The sequence below is a fragment of the Ochotona curzoniae genome, unplaced genomic scaffold (genome assembly GCF_017591425.1).
Source record: "Ochotona curzoniae isolate NIBS_2020 unplaced genomic scaffold, NIBS_Ocur_1.0 contig_66, whole genome shotgun sequence".
Taxonomy (NCBI): domain Eukaryota; kingdom Metazoa; phylum Chordata; class Mammalia; order Lagomorpha; family Ochotonidae; genus Ochotona; species Ochotona curzoniae.
In genome coordinates this window covers 15669031-15691509 of record NW_024466512.1, presented here as the reverse complement: position 1 = coordinate 15691509, position 22479 = coordinate 15669031, and the positions used below count along the sequence as shown (strand labels likewise).

The 22479-nt window shown below is 47.0% G+C and overlaps 1 protein-coding gene and 1 non-coding gene across 8 annotated transcripts in view; one reads left to right on the top strand and one right to left on the bottom strand.

Moving 5' to 3' along the window:
* XPNPEP1 (X-prolyl aminopeptidase 1) overlaps nt 1–21138 on the bottom strand; it is a 53750-nt gene extending 32612 nt beyond the window's left edge. For 2 of the 7 annotated variants that reach the window (XM_040992138.1, XM_040992139.1), the window contains exons 1-3: nt 21047–21138; nt 13171–13259; nt 7888–8012 (exon numbers count right to left, since the gene is read on the bottom strand). In XM_040992138.1, the coding sequence (XP_040848072.1) occupies nt 7888–8012; nt 13171–13259; nt 21047–21078 (246 nt within the window). In that variant the 5' untranslated portion in view covers nt 21079–21138. Of the gene's footprint in view, nt 1–7887; nt 8013–13170; nt 13260–20535; nt 20553–20950; nt 21023–21046 lie in introns of those variants that run through there. The other 5 variants (XM_040992142.1, XM_040992141.1, XM_040992143.1 and 2 more) reach the window with 4 other exon arrangements.
* LOC121164424 lies at nt 10400–10530 on the top strand. Its single transcript, XR_005885093.1, has one exon. It is a non-coding gene; the product is annotated as a small nucleolar RNA SNORA40 (small nucleolar RNA).
* Nucleotides 21139–22479: the final 1341 nt, after the last annotated feature.

Genomic DNA, 22479 nt, shown 5'->3' with positions numbered 1-22479 from the left:
TCAGACACCTGACCGGGGCCTCCACGGACAAGGCGGATTGAGGATCTAGAGTGACAGGGCAATCTCCAAAGAGGAGAGAGTGGGACAAGGCCCAGAAACAAGAGGCCAGAGGTCTGTGGAGAGGCAAGAGGACAATTACCCCGGTGACAGAGGGTACACGTTAAAGGAGGAGCATAGAGATTTTTGGAAAGACTTTGCGAAGACAACTGGTCAAAGGTCTCAAACATCACATGAAAAGGCTTGAACTTTACCCAAAAAGCTCTACAGAGATACCAGACGCTGAAGAGCGAGTAGTGACATAACCAGTGTTTTAAGAGTGGTAAACACAGCCACATGCAGACCAAACAGGGCAAGCACAGCTATGGCTGCCTGCCAAGACAAGTGTGGCCAAAGTCACGAGGGTCAGGGCTGACGGGACATCTTTCCGCTCTTGACCCTCAACTCCCAGAAGCCAGGAGCCAGACACAGTGCTTCAAACAAACCAGTTGGATCGCCTACTCTGAGAGCATGCTTTTTTATGTTTTCCACAGAGTCTACCAAATACTGACGTAACTACTTCCTGTCTTTCGTACTTTTTCTCCCCTGAAAAATCAAGTCAAAGTATGTGTGACAAACATGGTTATTCACAGCCCTTCCTTAAGGTAGGAGAGTCAATGGAAAGTTGCCGCCTAGCCAGAACTTCATTTCCCAGGGAGCCTTGCACCCAGGTACAGTCACAAGACTGGTTCACACCACTGGCATGTGGAATGGGAAGACACGTCTGAGATACAACTGTTCATTGTTTAAAAAAAAAAAACTGGCCATTGCGATGGCTCAAAAGGCTAATCTCCCCCTTCAAGCACCAGGATTCCATATGGGTGCCAATTCATGTCCCAGCTGCTCCATTTCCAATCCAGTTCCCTGGTTACGCCTGGAAAAGCAGAAGGTGATGACCCAAAGCCTTGGGAGCCTGAACCCACACAGGAGAACCAGAAGAAGCTTCTGGCTCTTGGCTTCAGATCCTCAGCAATGGCCGCTGCAGCCATTTGGGGAGTGAACCAGCAGATGAAAGATCTGTCTGTCTCTCCTCTCTATAAATCTGCCTTTCCAATAAAATAAAAACAAAACAAAACAACAAAAAAAAACTGAGCTGTGTCCTGCCCATACACTTCCCCTTCTACCAACTGGCCCCTAGGACAGAAGGAGTTAGGTCCACTCAACCACTTTATTTCTTTTATCACCCACCACCCAGTCTGTGCACTCTGTACCGCGAGATGAACAGGATGTGAGGCTTCATGGTACCAAGCCACTGAGCCCTGGAGATGGCTGACCATGGCTAGCATCAGCACAGTCAATAAAATCACTACTGCATAGCAGCAGGAGAGAACCCATTTAAGAAATACAATACAAAACAGGAATCTGAGTCCTGGAGGAATGGCATAGGTTCTAAACAGTTTAGGGAACTCTGATTCATGTCTTCCAGAAGGAGCACCAGAAACAGTCAGAAACTTACGCTGGCAGGGCCACCCATAGAAAAATGTGACCCTTTGGCTAAGCCCCAGAGCAGAACATGGGGCCTTACGGATGGGGAGGAGGAGGGACTAGGATGTGTCCAAGGCCGTGCTGACACAGCTCTGGCCTCTACACCATGGATCTGACCTGGGGACTGCAGTACCCACAATGCCTACTTAAATGATACATCAGAGTCCACAGTCCTTGGACAATCCCTCACTGTAAACCCCCCCAAATACCATAACCCTTCTGGGTTGAAAAAGAAGAAACCCAGAGAGCTGCAGAGGACAGAAACCAGCAGGCCGGTGTTGGAGTGCCAAGTCCTTGAGTGACTTACGATTTCAGTTGGGTTTCCTCCCTAGCAGGGAACAGCATGTGGGTGTGTAGATTTGATGTTCTGAAAAGTACACAAAGGACAAAATTCAAGATTCCCCTTCACTTCTCCCATCCTTCAACCTTGGAGCTAGCCTGAGATGAAACACTTGGCAACAAGAGCCATAGAGAACAGCAGCCTCTCTATTACAGAGGCCAGTGCTGCAGGTCACACACAAAGCTGGCCCTGCCTCCCTGCTGGCTCGCACAGCCCCAGAAGGGCCCCAGAATGCCCTGCAACACACCCCCTCCTCCTCCAGGACAGCTGAAACAAGGAACCCATTTCTTCCAGTGGATGACACTTCAGACACAAGCTCCCTCTGGCCAGTTAGCCACAAGACCCACACTTACTCCACGTTCTACGGCCCCTCCACTGAACCCTACCCACTGCTGCAAACACAAATCTCTCTTTTCCCTGACTCGAATCTTGCAGTTTCTCCTAACAGGTTTTCTAATCACCAGTCCCTCTCTTCTTCTGTCCATACTAAACCCTGCTCCCTTTCATCGTGACACTTTCTCTTTTTTGTTTTTTTTTCTTTTTTAAAGATTTATTTATTTTTATTGGGAAGACTGACCAGATTTACAGAGAGAAGGAGAAAGAAAGATCTTCCTCCATTGGTTCACTCCCCAGATGGCTGCAACAGCCAGAGCTGAGCCAATCTGAGGAGCCAGGAGTTTCTTCTGGATCTCCCACGCAGGTGCAGGGTCCCAAGGCTTTGGGCCTTTTTAGACTGCTTTCCCAGGGCACAAGCAGGGAGCCGGATGAAAAGTGAAGCAGCCAGCACACAAAATAGTACCCATATAGGATCATGGCACTTGCAAGGCAATGATTTAGCCATTGAGCCATTGCACCAGGCCCACGCCATTCTTTTGTTCAAGCTCCTTGGTGACACAAGCCTGGAGTGTAGCCTAATGGCTAACGTCCTTGCCTTGCCAGCGCAGGGATTTCATATGGGTGTGGTTCATGTTCCCAGCTGCTCCACTTCCCTCCTGGCTTCAGATTAGCTTGGCTCCAGCTGTTGCAGCCATTTGGGAAGTAAACCAGAGGATGGAAGATCTTTCTCTCAGTCTCTCCTTCTCTCTGTAAACCTGCCTTTCCAATAAAAATAAATATATCTTAAAAAAGAAAAAAGCTCCTTGGTAAATTCCTACAGCCTGACTCTAGGGGTCAAGGCCACCACCACCAGTCATGAGTGGTCCTGAAAAGCCCCACTTTCTCTTTCTTCCTCACAGCATTAGGCACTTCTACTCACATCCATAGGTTTGCTTAGGACACTCCTTGTGGGGCCCATCTTCAAGCATCCCTAATTTTATTTTAAATGGGAGAGACAGAAAGAGGGTATGCACAAGCAAGTGCTATCCTCCACTGATAGCTGGGCAGCAACCGACACTGGGAGGCCACAGTCAAACAGGTCTCCAGGTGGATGGCGGAACCCCCATTTGAGCCATCACCGCTGCTTCCCAGGTTGCACAGTGGTTGGACACTGAAAACTGGCATCAAACACAGACACCTCAATATAGAACTCAGGTGTTTTTTTTTTTTAAAGATTTTTGGAGCCCAGCACAATAGCCTAAAGGCTAAAGTCCTTGCCATGTACACACCAGGATCCCTTATGAGCACCAGTTCGTGTACCAGCAGCCCGGCTTCCCATCCAGCTCCCTGCTTGAGGCCTGGGAAAGCAGTCAAGGATGGCCCAAAGCTTTGGGATCCTGCATGCATGTTGCAGACCCAAAAGAGGCTCCTGGCTCCTGGCTTTGGATGGGCTCATCTCCAGCTGTTGCGGCTACTTAGGGAGTGAATCACCGACCGAAGATCTTCCTGTCTGTCTCTCCTCTGTATATCTTTCCAATAAAAATAAGTACATGTCTAAAAATAAGTATGAAAAAAGAATGTCAGGCCTGGTGCAATGGCCTAGCAGCTAAAGTCCTTGCCTTGAATGCGCCCAGGATCCCATATGGGCGCCAGTTCTAATCCCAGCAGCCCCACTTCCCATCCAATTCCCTGCTTGTGGCCTGGGAAAGCAGCTGATGACAGCCCTAAGCTTTGGGACTCTGTACCCTCATGGGAGTCCCGGAGGAAGCTCCTGGCTCCTGGCTTCAGATCGGCTCAGCTCCAGCTATTGCAGCCACTTGGGCAGTGAACCATCAGACGGAAGATCTTCCTGTCTCTCCTCATCTCTGTACATTTGACTTTGCAATAAAAATAAAATAAAATCTTAAAAAAAAAGAAAAAAGAATGCCATTTATCTCATCACTCAATAATATGCTAATATTTTAGACAGATAGGGTAGAGAAAATACATTACTAAAATCAATTTCCCTGTTGCTTTTAGTTTTTAACATGGCTTTGAGAGCACTTCTACTAGAAATGCCGCCTGCAGCCCTCCCAGTGACATTTGCCAGCTTCCGTCTGTGACTGTGGCTTAGCTCCCCTTTGATCTCCATAAGGAGATTTAGTCTAGTGAAAACAGACAAATGGAAGGAGCCCTTTACTCAATCCAACCCTAAACCTCTCCAGTCCAGCCTTACCTCCCACTGTCCTCTAAATGTAATGTTAACATACCGGCCCCCATGGCTTCCTCCCAGGCCACCAACCCACCTTCCAGGTTGATTCACATTCTCTATAATCCGTAGGGCACAGAAGCCAGCAAACAGCCCCCTGAACACACCTCGGGGCCTCCCGGCTCCCCACCTCCACTCTCTCTAAATGCCTGACCTCATTATCAGCGGTCTCTCTCCTCTCCCCTCCTCAAGCAGCGAGTTCTAATTCATCATGACGCAAAAAGCTTTCTGGTGAACCAGACATGAAGGCATTCCATGAAACACTAGAATCGCCTACCTCATCCTTAAGATAACTGTAGAATTCCCTGGACATTTATGTCTGGAAACTGTTGAACATTTTTTATCTCCTCGCTAGAGATGCACAATGCATATCAGCATATTAAAAGCCCAGAGAAGCCCTGCAGTTAAGAAACTGTCAACTTGGACAGAGGACTTGAAGATAAGCAAACGGCCAGCAAGCAGTCAAAAAGATGTTCAACATCACCAACCAAGAGGGAACTATAAATCAGAACTCCACAAGGAATCACCTCACATCCATTGGGATGGCCCGTCCCAATAAAGCGGGAAATAAACAGTGGCAAACATGTGGACAGGGCAGAACCTTCATGCGCTACTCCCAGTGGGTGTATAAAATAATGCCCTGGCTAACAACAGGGAGGTGCTCCACCAAATTAAAAACAGAACTACCAGAGGATCTGGCAATCTCACTTCTGGATATATGTATCCAAAAGAATTTAAAATGGGATTTTTTAAAAGGATTTACTTATTTATTTAAAGGCAGAGCTACAGAAAGAGCAGGAATAACACAAAGATCTTCCATCTGCTGATTGACTACCCAAATGACTACCATGGTTAGTACTGGACCGGGCTGAAGCTCATTTCAGGTTCTCCCATGTGAGTGTAGGGACCCAAGTACTTCCACTGCTTTCCCAGGAGAATTAGGTAGGAGCTGGGTCAGAAGTGGAGCTGCCTGGACTTGACCATACGGGATGCCAGAGTTGCAGGTGGTGGCTTAATCTACTTTGCCATCACACCAGCTCCTAAAAATAGGATTGCAAAGAGATATTTGCAAACCAATGTTCACAGCAGAATTATTTACAATAGCCAAGAGGCTGAAGCACCAAAACAAGAGATGAGTGGATAAAGAAAAATATAGTATGCATGCAGTAGAATAGTACTCAGCCTAAAATTCAAATAAAGTCTGTCATAGGCTATAATATGAATGAACCTTGAAGATGCTGTGCCAAGTCAAACAGTCCAGTCACAAAAACACAAATACTGCATGACTCCAGTCTTACGAAGCCTCTGCAAAAGTCTAACTCTCCAAAACAGAGAACAGAGGGGAGCGGATGGAGCGGGAGGCCGGGAGCGTGGGCAGCTATGATTCAATGATACAGATTTTTGGCTTTGCAAAATGAATCAGTTCTACAGTATGTTGCATTGCACTGTGCATGTAATTAACATCGCAGTACTGCACATTTAAACACTGGCAAGATACTAAATTTCAGGTTACATGTTTGTCAGCACAATTAAAAAAAAAACAAAAGCTCAATTTATTTCACTATTTTCTTGACTGCTACAAATGCTTCTTTTGCAGAATATCTTACAAGACATACAGGAATGTTGTAGAACTGGTTTGGGGAATGCTGTTCTGAATATCAGTATCCTAAACCTCAAGCAGCTACCCTTACTATTCATTTCAGCCCTTTCTTTGCTTCTGGAGTCAGGAAACCCTAGGCAGAGGTCCAGCCTTCAAGCTATTCCTGAGCTAACAAAGGCCTAACATTGTCACAACCCTTTGGGCAGGGCCATCTGGAGAGGGCCAGAAAGGAGGCCAGCTGGAGTGGACATGTTTTTGGGATCTTTACTCAGCTTCCTTATGGGTCACCTCTCCATCATGATGGATCTCCATACTCAGGTTTATGCCACACGGCAACATGTGCAAGAACACACAAGTAACCAAGACAGAGGGGAAAACACCGAACTATTTTGCCAGTCAAGTTCTCACACAAGACTCTTGATCTGGAATAAAGGTTCTAGCTCAAACCAGAAAACAGAGAGTAGAAATCTAAAATTTCAAATCAGGATTTGTCAAATTTATCCCACCTATGCTGTGGGCTAGAAGGAAACTGACATGCACCCAGAGCTGAAAATCACACCCTACCCCAAGCTGTGGAGGGCTAACTGCTTCCCCACCCTCAGGTTCCACACACGTGCAACTCCCAGGACACAACCCACAACCTGGAGCTCTGTCAGGTCAGTGGCTCCACCTCTAAGCCCTTACAAGGTATTGCCTGCAGCTGAAGAATCCAGGAACATCAGTGGCATTTCCCACCATTGCTTTTCATTTCCATGGGCTCTTGCCAGGCAAACTCACCACACTATTTCTGGAAAGGATTCAAAGCTTTGTGCTTCCTTGCCTTCACTCCTTTTCACCCTTCTAACCTAGAACCACGTCTCTCCTCGACCACCTTCCACCTGTTTTAACAAACTCTGCCCATTCTTCAATAAAGGCCCAGTGCAAATTCCTCCTCTCCCGCCCACCCTCCAGTCCCATCCCAGGAAGTCTTCCACTGTTCTTCCCTCTCACTCTCAACTGCCCACGGCCCTCGGCCCTCCGTTTAGATTTTCTTGATAGCAATTACTGCATCCTGCCTGGCAAGACAGACACACCAGTGCACATTCTAACTCCATTATTAAGCTGTGTATTCCCTGGTACAGGATCTTTGAGTCACCTCCAAGACCTCAGGCAGTGCCTTGCACATAAGCAAAGGGTAAAAAATATTCGAGTCTATGGGAGAATTGCATTTTATACATTCAATCATCATTGAAACACAACAACGCCACTATGGTGATGTAGGCACTCAAACATTTGCTGACTCCTCAGCCTCCTGCTGCATCCCTCCGCCCTTTCATCTTCCTGCCCTCTGGATTGATCACATGACATCTCTGTCCAAACTCAACTCTCCTTGAATTCAATCCCTAGGGTTCTCCAAGGGAAATGACACTAAGCTGCTTCTGCCAAGGACAGTGGCTAACGGCAAGGGAATCGGTATCATTCCTAACACCTGCTAGCGTAGATACCCATGATGACTTTCTGCTCTGTTGGCCACGCCAGAAGGATGCCCATTTTGGATGCACAGGAAGGATGCAGGGCAGACAAGTATGCTAACAAGTTGCAGGGCAGGGCACTGGGTTCAACATATCATCAGCAACAGAAAGGTTAAGGGGTCTGCCTCTTCATTCTCTCATTCATTCTTAAAATGTACTCAAAGCTGGCTAAATCCATTGGAAAACAGGAAACCACGAATTCCACAAACATTTAGTGAGGAGGGCCTACTGGACACAAGTGTCCGTATCAAGTTCTGACAACCAGAACTCCACAAACCCCTGCAGGTTGGGAAAAGAAGACTTCAAGAAGAGAGGCGAGGCGTGTCCGCACCAGGCCGTGTGCACGCAGTACCTGGTGGGCATCTCCCGACGGGATGATGTACGCCTGGATTGGCTCCGTCACATACTCAGCGTTCCTCATGGCTTGTCTCAGCTGCCTCAGCAGCTCTGAAGTCACCTTTGGAGCCATCCCGTGATCTGCAACAACACAAGAGTTGATTTCATCACCAGCCAGCTGGGGGAAATGCCAGGAGCAGGCACAACACGCCGCAGGAGAAGGCTTTTCAAATTCTGCCCACCTTCACAGCTTCTCCCACACGACCACCCCGTCAACCAACCAAGCCCAAAGCTGCTGGGAGTACTGAAGAAACACAGTTCTTACATGCTGCTTCCCAACAGTTCCTATATGGCAGGAAACTTTCAGTATATAATACCTATTTCCAAATTGGGTACCTTTTTCACTTTTTTGACTTTGTACTAAGGAAATAACTACATAAGTGCACAAAAATGCAAGAGTTATCCTTTGTTTATAGTAGTAAAATAATGGAAGGAAAATACATTATTAAATTATACCATGCAATCATTAGATAATATTTCAAAGTCCTAGGAAAACTACACAAACCGACATTTGACTTAGAAAGATAGACAGACAACATTGGTAGATTAAAGACTGATTATAAACACACATATTTCTCTTATTTTAAAATTGTGCATGTATTTGGGCAGAGAAATTTCTAAAAAGGCAGTCACCCAAGTGTTAATAGTGCAGGTAAATGTGAGTGGCTATTATCTTATCTTCTTTTATATTTTTCTTATGTTTAAGTCTTATTGCCTTTTAATAAAAAAATATTTTTTAAAAGATTTTTTTTTATTTTTATTGGAAAAGCAGATAAATAGAGAGGAGGAGAGACAGAGAAGAAGATCTTTCATCTGCTGATTCACTCTCCAAGCTGTTGCAATAGCCAGAGCTGCACCAATCCAAAGGAAGGAGCCAGAAGCCTCTTCCGGGTCTCCCACGCAGGTGCAGGGGCCCAAGGCCTTGTGCCATCCTCGACTGCTTTCCCAGGCCACAAGCAGGGAACTGGATGGAAAGCAGAGCTGCTGGCATTAGTACTGGCGCCCATATGGGATCCTGGCACGTGCAAGGCGAGGACTTTAGCCATTAGGCTACTGCACTGGGCCCTACTACATTGATCTTAAGACTCACTGAAAAAGTGCCCCTGTCCACTGTCTGCAGCAGGCATCGCAGATCTCAAAAAGGCAGAAGGATTGAAAGAAAGAGTGCTTGAAAACTGTCTGCTCTCAATTTACACCTCGCGTTCCTTGCATCACAGCTGTTTCCGAACACCATCCAGAGGAACAACCTTTCCGTTACGTCTGATTTTATTGAGCCTACAGCTTCTCGCTTATCAGAAAAAGAAGAATCAGAAATACCAGGCATGTCTACACCTCCACTGGGTTCAAACCAAGGCCAATTATGACCTCATACACTTACCAACGAGATATTTTAGCTACTTCAGAATATATTTATCAAGTTTCCAAACCATATTTCTGATCAAGTCAGCACTGTTAAAAAGGGAAGCAAAAATGAAGGCTTCTTTCAGAGCAGTGCTTTAACTTGAGCTGCACAAAAAAGAGCTGGGGATTTAATCGGCCTGGACCACAGCCTGGGCACGTGGAATTTTAAAAAGCAAATATATATGATAAAGCCCACTATACTTTCTTCCAAGATCATTCATTTCCTTGTAGAATTTAGAATCCATTTGGGCACAATCTGATTTAAGGATTTTGTTTGCATGGCACTGACTGGGTATTTTATAGCACTGATTAAAATATGTTTCAATATTATCAGTCTTGGGGTTGGTGCTGTGGCTCAGCAGGCTAATCCTCCTGCAAGAGCCAGCATCCTATTTGGTCACCAGTTCATATCTGGGCTGCTCCACTTCCCATCCAGCTTTAAGAACCTGTTTATGGCTTGGGAAGGCAGCAGAGGATGGCTCAAAGTCTTGGGACTCTGCACCCACATGGGAGCTCCCGGCTCCTGGCTTCAGATCGGCTCAGCTCCAGCTATTGCAGCCATTTTGGGAAGACCTTTTACTCTGTCCCTCCTACTCTCTGCAAATCTGCCTTTCTAATAAAAAAAAAAAATCAATAAATATTTTTGAAACAATTATCAGTCTTGCATTTCACCAATAAAATCAACATCATCAATGGCAACCAGAAAATCCTGAATAACAAACTGAAAGCCAAACATAGCCACTTCTTAATCACCTCTACCAGGCATGATGAAACTCACAATACCACAAACAGCAAGTGGCAAGGAGCAGTGGCAGCGACAGAAAAGGCAGGAAAGGAAGGTGGCAACAAGCAAGGGTTGAGGCGTGAAAGCAGTGACCAAAGGCAGTGGGCCACGAACGGCAGCTGGGCGGACGTGCCCACAAAGACAAAATGCCACAAAGTGACTAAACGGGTAAGAAGCCAGAGCAGAGGAAAAGAGAAAAGCGGCACAAACAGGAACCCCTGCCATCCGGGGGGCAGTAGCCAAAAAGGTGACCAAGACGAAGGAAATGAAAGTCATGCCTACTGACACTGTGGTATGTTTCTGTCCAACTTGTGACACAGACTTCATAGACAGTACAAAAAAAAAATCAATCCTCTTTTGCAACCCAGAACTCACTGTTCAACGTGAGTTTTGATACATAGAAGAAGGAATATTATGAAAAAAAAAGAAAGTCATGCCTAGTGGCCTTCATATGGTAATTTATACTAAATGTGGTTACTGTTATTATTTATTCAATGGAAAGAGTTTCCATGCAATGGTTCACTCCCCAAATGTTCCCAATGGTCAGGACAAGGTTAGGCTGAAGGGAGAGCCAAAAGCTCAATCCAGGTCTCCCCAATGGGTGGGCAGGAAGCCCATTACTCAAGCCATTATCACTATCTTCCAGGACCTGCACTAGCAGAAGACAGAACCAAAGCCAGAACCAGACAATCTGATTCGAGGTGTGGATGTCACCAGCATCTTAACCACTAAGTTAAACTCACGCTAGGGTAACTGGCAATTTTTATAACTAAGTGAGGTATTAATACATAAACCACTTAGAAACACCACCTGCCACACAATGGAAGTTAAGTATTTTCAAATATTACAGCTCAATGCGTAATTACCCAACAATAAATGGTCCAACAGGCACGTACACTGCTCCCTCCCTGAGGCATGCATCATATCATTTCTATATCTAAGTATCTAGCCCTGTGTCCAACACACAGATGCTTTCACTCAAAGATGGTTGAGCGAATGCAACAATGTCTATCTTTTCAGACCCAACATAATCAATATTCAGTGCAAGAAAAAAGCTAGTATTGTGGGGGAAATGCCATATGACAATATCTGCTCACCCCACATTGCACCACTTGTCAAAAATGTTAGAAGCAGTCAAAGGCTGAATTAAAGTGTGCAGAGAAGCCAGCCAAGAACAGGCCTGACCCATGATGTAGAATGACCCCACGCATGGCCAGGTATTCTTAAATCATGTCTTAAAGAGAATGACTCATAAAAGCACATCTCGGTTATGTGAGCTTGCTTTTAGGAACAAGCTCCCAAACCTTCAGCCTTCATCACAAACAAGACTTCCCACCACTTGAACATGAAAAGCACGCTACATTTACCTCACCGGGGGGCTAGGAAAATTAAACATGATACTGCATGTGAGGGCATGAAGTCCAGCATCTAATCCACTGTCAGAGCTCAAGAAGTCATCCTATCTGGATCTGAAGCACCAGTTGGAATTCCCACCCACCTTGTCTCAGGACTTGAGGCCCTGCTAGAGTTTAAGCATCCCAGCACATGCACATTCTTCCACAATCAGGAACTTCAAAGAGGGTAGTTTGTTCCTCTGTGCTTTCCACCGATCACTAGTCAATTCTCACAATAAACCTCCAGGGAAAGTTCCACTTTTTCTATTTTTCCCATCAAGTCAGCCAGATCATGCAGGACCTGGGACCCAAGGCCCAGCCAGTTCTCCAGTTCGTACTCTACTACGCAAACCATCTAGAGGACTACACAGGGACTTAAAGCACGTCGAGATCAACAGGATCAAAACAGCCTGGTCTAGCTTCCAGCGGAGATAACTAAAGCTTCCAGAACCCCAGTGTCCTCAACTACAACAAAAAGAAATTCACATCCAGCTTAAATTTGATCATTCTATCAGGTTTTCCCTTTCTTTACTTGATCTTTTTCTTATTCATTCTTCCTTCTTCCTCTCTCACCTCCTAAAATAGCCCAAAATGTACTGAATACATTTGGATTTTTTGCTAACAAAAAAGAATTAAAACTCCATCCAATTACAGCACTAATCCTGACCACAATGATTAAATAGTTACAGTTTCTCATGTGCCCCAAGGGATCAATTTTGCAGTAAATTACAGGACATGCTGTGCTTCTCCTGGGTAGTCAAGAAAAAAGCACTGGCTTACAGGAGATAGAAACTTGTAAGCCAGTCCTGGCACGGTAGCCTAGTGGCCAAAGTCCTCGCCTTGCATGCGCCAGCATCCCAAATGGGTGCCAGTTTGTATCCCGGCAGCTCCACTTCCCTTCTGCTCTCTGCTTGTGGCCTGGGAAAGCAGTGGAGGACGGCCCAAAGCTTTGGGACTCTGTATCTGTGTGGGAGACCTGGAGCAAGTTCCTGACTCCTGGCTTCAGCTCTGCTCAACGCCGGCAGATGTGGCTTCCTGGGGAGTGAACCACTACACAGATCTTCCTCTCTGTCTCTCCTTCTCTCTGTAAATCTGACTTTCCGACAAAAATAAAATAAATCTTTAAAAAAAAAAAAACCTGGGCACTATTTTCAGAACTCAGGTTTCTGGCAACACCATCAAGACAAGTTCCAGGAAGAAGGAACACGCCAAGAAATTCATCCCAAAAGATTGTCCTAAGTCCACACTCAATTTATAAGGCACTATAATATAAGTTTTCCTCATTTTATAATCTGATGAAAATTGAAAGCTAATAACTAACATAATCAATGAAACACTGTAACAGAAACAGAGGATAAGTTTTTAAAAAAAAAAAACAGAATAGTTGCAATACTGCTTCTCTACTACCTTGACTGAAACCCTTACAAGAATGGAAAACACCTAAAATCTTGATTCTCTACTAATTACCTTTGAAACAATCATAACTATATAAACACAGTAAGCAACCGCCCAATAAAGCAAAGACAAATGGTTTTTCGTCACCACCAACCTTGATCAATTACTAATTCCTTATCTGCACTTCACATTCAACTTGAGGTTGAGGCAAGAAGATCTCTAACTCTTTCCAGAGGCGCCGTTTCATGTAAGCACACAGTATTACCTTTTCCCACGCCCGTGTCTCCTGAGGGTGTCCTCTCGTTAGGTTCAATTATTCTTAAGTTTCTCAGTTGAAAATCCTGGTGATGAGCCCTTAAAAAGACAAGAACAGGAAGTTGCAGACTTTGCCCACAGTAAACGTGGCAGGGCTCGGCCACAGCGGTGACTTGAGTCAGCAGTTTATTAAGTGAGTCAGAACTCACCCCAACAACCGAGACACTGTAGGTATCAGCTAAAATACGCGGGTGCACAATGTCACCCTGCGGGCTGGGGCCATGGCACTTAGCACAGCTGGCAAAGTCTCCGCCTGTGGCACCGTCATCCCATAGTGGCACAGCATTCAGATCCCAGTGGCTCCACTTCCGGTTTTGCAGACAAGCCAATCAATGCAAAACCTCTCTCTCCCTGCCTGTCCTCTCTGGACCGCTACCTTTCAAATAAAATAAATGGGGGGGAGCACCATGCAGGCAAGCTTTCTCAATCCCAGCTTCCAGTTCATGAATTCTCTTCAGCTATGTCTGATCTCCTATATAACTAGAATACATGGGATCTCGAAACTGCTTCTAAAAAAATGCATATTACAGAAAAACTACGCACATTTTTCAAAACAAACTCATCTCTTAATTGCATTTTCCATGAAAAATTTTAAGTGACCTGGCAAGATTTTACTTTCAATAAAATATTCTTTTTTAAGCTTTATTGTATTTTTATTTGACAGGAAGATTTATAGAGAAAAAGCAGAAATAGACAGATCTCCCATATGGGTACAGAATCCCAAAGCCTTGGACCATGCTCCATTGCTTACCCACACTACAAGCAGAGAGCTGGATTGGAAGTAGAGCGACCGGGACATGAAACCAAGCCCTTAGGATGGCTGTCAGCACTCGCAGTTGGAGGACTAGCATGTTGAGCCATTGTGCCAGCCCCGCAAGTGAAATGTTTTAAAAGAACTTTTCTTCAGTAGAGATATTTATTCATGAGAACTGATCCTGGTCTGTACACACTTAACTGTCACTGTTTGGTACTAATTTTCACAGCAGTTTCTGAGCTAGAAGGTTTGCACATGAGCTTCCTGTCTCCATATGGGAATAGTCTAATGTCTGGGACCCCAGGCATGAATGCCTCTGTCTCCATCCAGGCTAAGATTTACTCTTGAACTACTCATGCTTTTTTTTTTTTTTAAAGATTTATTTTTATTATTTTTTCATTGGAAAGGCGGATATACAGAGAGGAGATACAGAGAGGAAGATCTTCCATCCGATGATTCACTCCCCAAGTGAGCCGCAACGGGTCGATACTATGCCGATCCGAAGCCAGGAGCCTCTTCCGGGTCTCCCACGCGGGTGCAGGGTCCCAAAGCTTTGGGCCGTCCTCAACTGCTTTCCCAGGCCACAGGCAGGGAGCTGGAAGGGAAGTGGGGCTGCCGGGATTAGAACCGGCGCCCATATGGGATCCCGGGCGTGCAAGGCGAGGACTTAACCACTTGCGCCACGGCGCCGGGCCCGAACTACTCATGCTTTAAGGCCCCTCCACACTTCTTCCTTTCTTTCAAGTTTAATTTGATCAATGAGTATTGACTGAGAATCTTCCATAATCCATATCCTATCATACAAACCAAAGTGAACCACAAAGTTAACTACCTTAACTTCAAGAAGTTTACTTGAGGGCCCAGCACAATAGCCTGGTGGCTAAAGTCCTTGCCTTGAACGCGCCAGGATCCTATATTGGCACCGGTTCTAATCCCGGCAGCCCCGCTTCCCATCCAGCTCCCTGCTTGTGGCCTGGGAAAAGTCAAGGACAGCCCAAAGCCTTGGGACCTTGCACCGGCGTAGGAGACCCGGAAGAGACTCCTGTTTCCTGACTTCAGATTGGCCCAGCTCCAACAGGTGCGGGCACCTGGGGAGTGAATCAGCAGACGGAAGATCTTTCTCTTTGTATTTCCTTCTCTGTATATCCGACTTTCCAATAAAAACAAATAAATCTTAAACAAAAAAATACTTGAGGCATGGTGGGAAGGTAAAAGGAAAACCAAGAAAAAAAAAATCAACAGACACAAAGCAAGTATCCAACCAGATAAAAAATATACATCCTATGAAAACAGGCAGAGCAAAGGAAAGTGAAGAGATGGTCAGAGAGGTTAAGATTATTTCATATGAAACAGCCAAGAAAGGACTCTGACTACAGATGACATTTAGCAGAGATTTAAAACACGTGAGGATGCAAGACACGTGAATTTCTAGAACACTCCAGAGAAGGAGAACAAAAAGCACAAAGGTGCAATGGCTCTGAGCTTAGAGCCCTTGTCTATGCTCTGCACGAACAGTAGTTCTGTCAGTCCAGCTCCCAGCTAACGCACAGGGAAATCAGCCGCAGATGGCCCAGGTGTTCGGGCTGCTGCACCCATGGGGGAGATCCAGGAACAGCTCCGGGCTCCTGGCTTTGACCTGGCCCAGCCCGGGTGGCTGCGGCCATTTGGGGAGTATGCCATCAGATGGACGGCCTCTCCTTCTCTGTGTAACTCTGTCTTTCAAATAAAAAACTCAACCATTTCTTAAGAAATGATGTAGGGACCATCTCACACCATGTACAAAAATTCATTCAAAATGGATCATACACATAAATGTAAAAGCAAAATCATAAAACTTTAAAAAAAAATAGGTCTGACCTTATACAGGCTATAATTCCTGGGTTGGTTTTTCTCTCTTTTCAATATTTTATTTTATTTTTATTTGGAAGACAGAGTCACAGAGAGAACAAGAGACCAAAAAAGAGATCTGCCATCCACTGGTTCATTCCCCAAACAGCCAAAAGTGTTGGAACTGAGTCAATCCAAAGCCAGGAGCTGGGGGTCTCCTGCAGTTCTTCCAAATGAGTACAGTGGCAACAGAACTTGAGCCAGCCTCCACTGGTTTCCCAGGGCACAAGCAGGGAGTTAGATCAGAAGTGGAACAGCACCTATATGGGATGCCAGTGCCACGGACATAAGCTTAACCCACAATGCCACAGTGTCAGCCCTTAACCTATGCTTTAAGATACACCAAAACCAAAAAAAAAAAAAAAAGCAAAACAAAAGAAAAATGAGTACACTGAACTTCAACAAAACCAAAAAACTTTTGTGTGGAAAAGAATACCCTCAAGAAAGCAGAAAGACATCCACAACCCACAGAATGGGGAAAAAATATTTGCAATTAGTACCTAAAGTTTGTAAAGAATATTACAACTCAACAACAAAGAAAACTCAATGTTTAAATGGGGAAAACACTTGAACATTTTTCAATAAGGATATGCAAACAGCCAAAAAGAACATGAAAACACAAACACCATTAATCATTGGAGAAATGTCAACCAAACCACAATGATTTACACCTACTGTAAGGATATAAACAAAAAGACAGACAACAGGCATAGGTGAGGACTGGAAAAACTCAAACCCACACACGCTGTTTGTGGGAATATAAAATGGAGGAGCTTTGGGAAACTGACAGAGTTACCATATGATCCAAGCTAGGTACATATTCCTAGATACGTCAACGAAACTGATAATAACCTCACAGCCTGTAGACATTTCGCACATTTATAGCTACAATAGCAAAAAAAATCAACCCAAGTGTTCATCAACTGGTAAACAGAAGGAGTCTATCCATTTCATGGAAACTCACACCTATAACATACATGAATTCAGAGAAATAAAGTCGGCCACTAAAGGTTACATAGTATGCGATTCCATTTATATAAAATGACCAAAAGGGGCAAATCTATAGAAACAGCAAGTAGACCGGTGGTTTCTGACGGTTAGGATGGGGCTAGAGGAATGGGTGTAAGATTTGTTTTGGAAGTGAGGCACATGTCCCAAAATTGTGATGACTGTGTAACTTGATGAAGTAACTTTTGAGTTGTATACAAATAAAGAGAATGTATGACGATGAATTGTATCCCAACCAAGCTATTAATTTTATAAAGATATCTCGTTTTCCTTCTGAAAGATTTATTTGTTTGAAAGGTAGAGGGACAAAAAGAGATGAGACAGAGCAATATCTTCAATCTACCAGTTCACACCGTAAATACCCTTAACAGGGCCTGGTGCAATAACCTAGTGGTTAAATCCTCACCTCACATGCGCTGGGATCTCATATGGGCACCAATTGGTATACAACTGCTCCAGTTTCCCATCCAGCTCCCTGCTTTTGGTCTGGGACAGCAGAAGAGGACGGCCCAAAGCTTTGGGACCCTGCACCCATGTGGGAGACCCAGAAGAAGCTCCTGGTTTTGGATCAGTTCAGCTCTAGCCATTGCAGCTATTTGGGGAGTGAACCAGCAGACGGAAAATCTTTCTGTATTTCCTTCTCTTTGTATATTTGCTTTTCCAATAAAAAAAAAAAATAAGTCTTTAAATTAAAAAAAAAAAAAAAGTTAAATGCCCTTCACAGCGAGGCTGGGCCAGGCCATCTTGGTCTCCCACATGGGGGCAGGAACTGAAGCACGCGGGTCACCACAGAGCACAGGAAGCTGAATGTGAAATGGAAGATCCAAACCAGCATTCTGATAAAGGATGACAGCATCCCAGGCGGCGGCCAGACCTGCAGCACCGCGAGGTCTGCCCTCAGAGCGCCTTTCCTTCTATAAGGATCCAAGTGGCATTCCCACTCAATTTCCTATGACTTCATACAGGTTTACAAGATGATAGAGACAAGTCAATTTTTCTTTTTTTTTTTTAAGATTTATTTTTATTATTTTTTTTATTGGAAAGGCGGATATACAGAGAGGAGAGACAAAGAGGAAGATCTTCCGGCTGATGATTCACTCCCAAAGTGAGCGCAACGGCCGATGCTATGCTGGTCCGAAGCCAGGAGCCTCTTCTGGGTCTCCCACACAGGTGCAGAGTCCCAAAGCTTTGGGCCGTCCTCGACTGCTTTCCCGGGCCACAGGCAGGGAGCTGGAAGGGAAGCAGGGCTGCCGGGATTAGAACCAGCGCCCATATGGAATCCTGGGCGTGCAAGGCGAGGACCTTAACCACTGTGCCACCGCGCCGGGCCCAAGTCAATTTTTCTATATATACTTGTAGAAGACTGGACCAAGTGACTGGTTAGATACTCTGGACTGGGCAGGGTAGTCCTCTTCAATCATCTGATAGAAGAAACTGAGACAACCTACCACAGGCCATCCGTCTCAGCGGCGACAAAGCCAACTTCAGAAACTGGTTCTGACAAGCGGGTTCAAGCTCCCCCGTGAGCACCACCACCTCCACCTCTGTGTCAAGCTTACAAGAAGCCACAAAGCAGACACATCATGACTTCCTTGCTCCTGTCACCTCTCAGCCTCTGAGGGATCTAAGATCCAACCTGCCTTCGCTTTCTCGGACACTTTCTCTCAAAGCAGGATTATCAATAAGTGCTAAATCTAAAAGAATGTGACACAAGGACCATGTAAGTCAACTCCCTTCTCTGGACAAAAGCATTGAGTAACAGAGATCAAGTGACTCTCCCAAGGCCTCAGTGCTGTCGGCGACAGCGCCAGAACCAGAACTCCAGCTCTGCACACTTCCCCTTCCTAGGGCTTCTTCAGCCAACACCTCAACGTCATGACGAGCTACAGGGTGGGTAAGTTCAATCCTATATTAGATCATTACAAAAGAACTACTAAAAACCATGCACTTGTCTTTCTTTTCTAAAGGAATCCCAGCAGGAGTCAGGATCCCATTCCCTACGTCCCTCCACACCACTCCACGGTAAGAATCAGACAAGTCGGCTGTCAGATCAGCACAAACCAAAGGTCAGCATGCTCAGAGCACTTAGCGAGATGCCACGAGGGTCAAACGGAAGTAGTACGGGGGGAAACAAACCAGACCACCTTTACCTACCCAGAGGCCACCCTGCCTCTCTGAGAAGCAATCTGGTTCTCCTTTGCAGAATGTCCCTCCTTCATTTCAAAAGTCAAGGTGGTTGGGATGGGTTTCACCTTCTTACCCACCAGTGTTCTGATTTCCCACCCCTCTGGCCATCATCATTGATTGACATGGCTGGACATGGGAATCAAGCGAGTCAGGCGGGAATCGAGCTGGGGCTCCTGCTCCATGTACCAGGGGAGAGGACTGGAGCTCCACTGGGCCTCGCAGCCAGAACCATCCCGGCCCTCCCGAAGGACAATACCAGCCTGAGGCAGAGCCAATGTTGGGCAACTCGGAGCCAAGAGCAGCAGAAGAGAGGCCCAGACTGATGCCAAAACAGGTGTTGCTGGTTCCCACCACACTACAAGTCAGCTCAACTGTATCAAGACAACTGCAAGTTCAGTTTCTATCACTGAAGCTCAAAGAAACCCTCACTTCACACAGCAGGTACCCAAACCTTCCCCTGGCGGAGACACCTGACACAAACGGCCTCTCTCAGCCTTTCACGGACTCCTGTGGGAGGTCATCGGGCCGTAAAAGCTGATGCCCAAAGACCTGTTTGATCCTAAAATACTGTGACTATATGAATCTAGCTGACTGGGGGCCCTCAAAGGCAATGTCCTAACCTACAACCTCAACTTGTTGTTATCCGCTCATCTGATTCCATCTCCAACAGTCAGGTGACAAGAAGTCACTTCCACAAGGCTTATCACCCTCCCTGTCTCCTTCCACGGGGCAACTATGGTTCTATGCAACACGCCATTGCAAGGCCAATGCCAGGTGAAGGTGGGCTGGAGATTGGTCCACTCACAAACACCAGCACAAGATGTGGTCTGTGGGCCTGGCGCGATTGCTCGGTAGCTAAATCCTTGCTTTGCATGTGCCAGGATCCCATATGGGACACTGGTTCGCATCCTGGATGCTCCACTTCCCATGCAGCTTCCTGCCTTATGGCCTGGGAAAGCAGTAGGGGATGGCCCAAAGCCTCAGGAACCTGCCACCACCATGGGAGACCCAAAAGAATCTCCCAGCTTTGGACTGGCTCAGCTTCAGCTGTTGTGGCCATTTGGGGAGTGAACCAGCAGATGGAAAATCTGTCTTGTTCTCTGTATAAATCTGCTTTTCCAATGAAAAATAGACAAATCTAAAAAAAAAAAAAAAAAAAGAAAGAAAAAAGAAAAAGATATGGCCTACTCAAGCTGCCAAGTGAGTTCACCCAGGTCTCAACAGATCAGCGGGTGTGGGTGACTGACTCCTTGTGGGTCCCCTGGAGAGGGTCTGGCCTTCCCATCTTTGCGAATTCTATGTCTCAGCTTGTTGGCTGGCTCTAGTAAGTAGACTGGGGGGCGTGGGGTAGGGGAGAGGGCGCTTTAACAAAACTTTTTCAACTTGAGATCCAGGGATTATTATTCTCACTTTACCTGTGTCCAGGGAGAAGTCCCTTAAGAGATTTTTCCTTAAGGTTATACCAAAATATTCCCTTACACAGCTTCTGAAACCATTTGGAAGGCCCCATGGCTGCCCATCTTCGTGGCAGTAACAAATCAGTAAGACAAAAATGCAGGTGTCGGTGGTCATGGGAGGATGAGATGGCCACAGCAGGGCCAGGGATAAGGGATCCCCAATCTCCTGAGACCCCAGGAGGAGCCAAAAGGAACCAAGTTCCTGCAATAGCCGGGCCTTTCTGTGAGGCCTAGGGGCGGTGACGGCCACCGCTCCCGGGCCGAGTGTGGCAGTTCCCTGGGAACACCTGTCCCAAGGCCACGATCGGGCTCCCCGAAGGTGCACGCAGCTCCGCCGGAAACGAGCTGCCAAGGCTCTGTCCCCCGAGTCCTGGGACTCCTGCTCTCCGGCCAGCAAGGGCCGCCCCCCGGGCCGCGGATCGCCCACAGTCCCTCACCCGCCGGGTCCGGCCCTCCCGGGTGCAGCACGCGCGATCCGGCAAGAGGGGCCCGCCCGCAGCGTGGACGCCGGCGCCCCGGCACAGTCCCCTCACCTTCCTCGCGGCGGCTTTCTGGAGGCTGCCATTCGGCAGTGACGTGCCCCGGCCCACGTCAGGGAAGCGCAGACCAGCTGATCACCCGCGGCGGAGGAGAGGGAGGCGCCGCGCGCCCAGGCCGGCCGCCAGCGCGCCACGACGGCCACGCCCCCCTCTGTGGCGCGCGCGCGCGCGCGGCGGCGGCCACGCCCCCCGCACAGGCCCCGCCCCCGCCGGCCGGGCGTTCGCAGCCTGGCTGCCCCGCATGAGGAGGCCTGCAGCTGGACCCCAGGCGGGCGCTGATCGTTCGGAGACGGTCCCCCGTAGCCGCGCGTCGTCTTCTTTCTGCCTTTTTCTCGCCGTTCCCCAAAGAAGAAAGAGAACGGCTTTGGCTGCTGCCGTCCTAGGCCCTTATGAGGGCTCAGAGAAAGGGCACGTGGCTGCTTCTGGAGGCTACTCCGCGGGGTCTTCCAGGCTTTGGATCAGGATGTCACATCCCGACACTTTAGAGATGTCCCCAAAACTATTTCCCCACTTGGATAGCGAATAGACACCCCCCACCTCCACCCCCACACGCGCGCCTCAGGCCCAAGTCTTTCCCATATCAGTAACTACTCCATTCTTGCTGTCCAAGCAGCTTGTTGTGGTCCCTGCCTCTTACACTTCCCAGATGCAATATGCCAGAAATCCTATTGACTGGGTCTTCAGACCCGATCCCTAATCTGCCCACTTCTGGTCTCCTCCATTTGCCAGCCCTCCGGTGTGCATCCCCTGTGGGATTGCACTGGCCCGCCCGCCTACCTGCACCTGTACCTGCACCTGCACCACCTCAGCGCTTAAAGCCTACAGTCAAGCGGCATCCTAGTCAGCACTTGGCAGTAATGCTCACCTCACACAGCTGAAAACTCTCCTTGGTCTGGCCTTCTCCGTTTTCCACTGTCCCTACCCTGCTCAGCCCCAGGTAAGCTGGCCTCCTTGCTACCCTTTCAAAAAGCTGGAGATGCTAGGCTCCAGGACCTTGAGACTTGATCTTTCCCCGTATACACAAGCTCACTGCCTGCTCCGTGAGAATCACCCTGATGACTCTATTTAAGATTATGAACTTCCTCGACATCCCTTAGCCTTCCTTACCCGGTTTTTTCCCTTTGCACTTATTTATCTCTCTTTTTCTTATTTTTTTTTTTTTTACTGGAAAGGCAGATATACAAGGAGGAGAGACAAAAAGATCTTTCGTCCACTGGTTCACTCCCCAAGTGGCTGCAACGACTGGAGCTGAGCTGATCCGAAGCCAAGGGCCAGGAATTTCTTCTGGGTCTCCCACACAGATACAGGGTCCCAAGGCTTTGGGCCGTCCTCCACTGCTCTCCCAGGCCACAAGCAGGGAGCTGGATGGGAAGTGGGGCAGCCCAGACATTAGCTAGCACCCATATGGCACCCAGGCAGATGCAAGA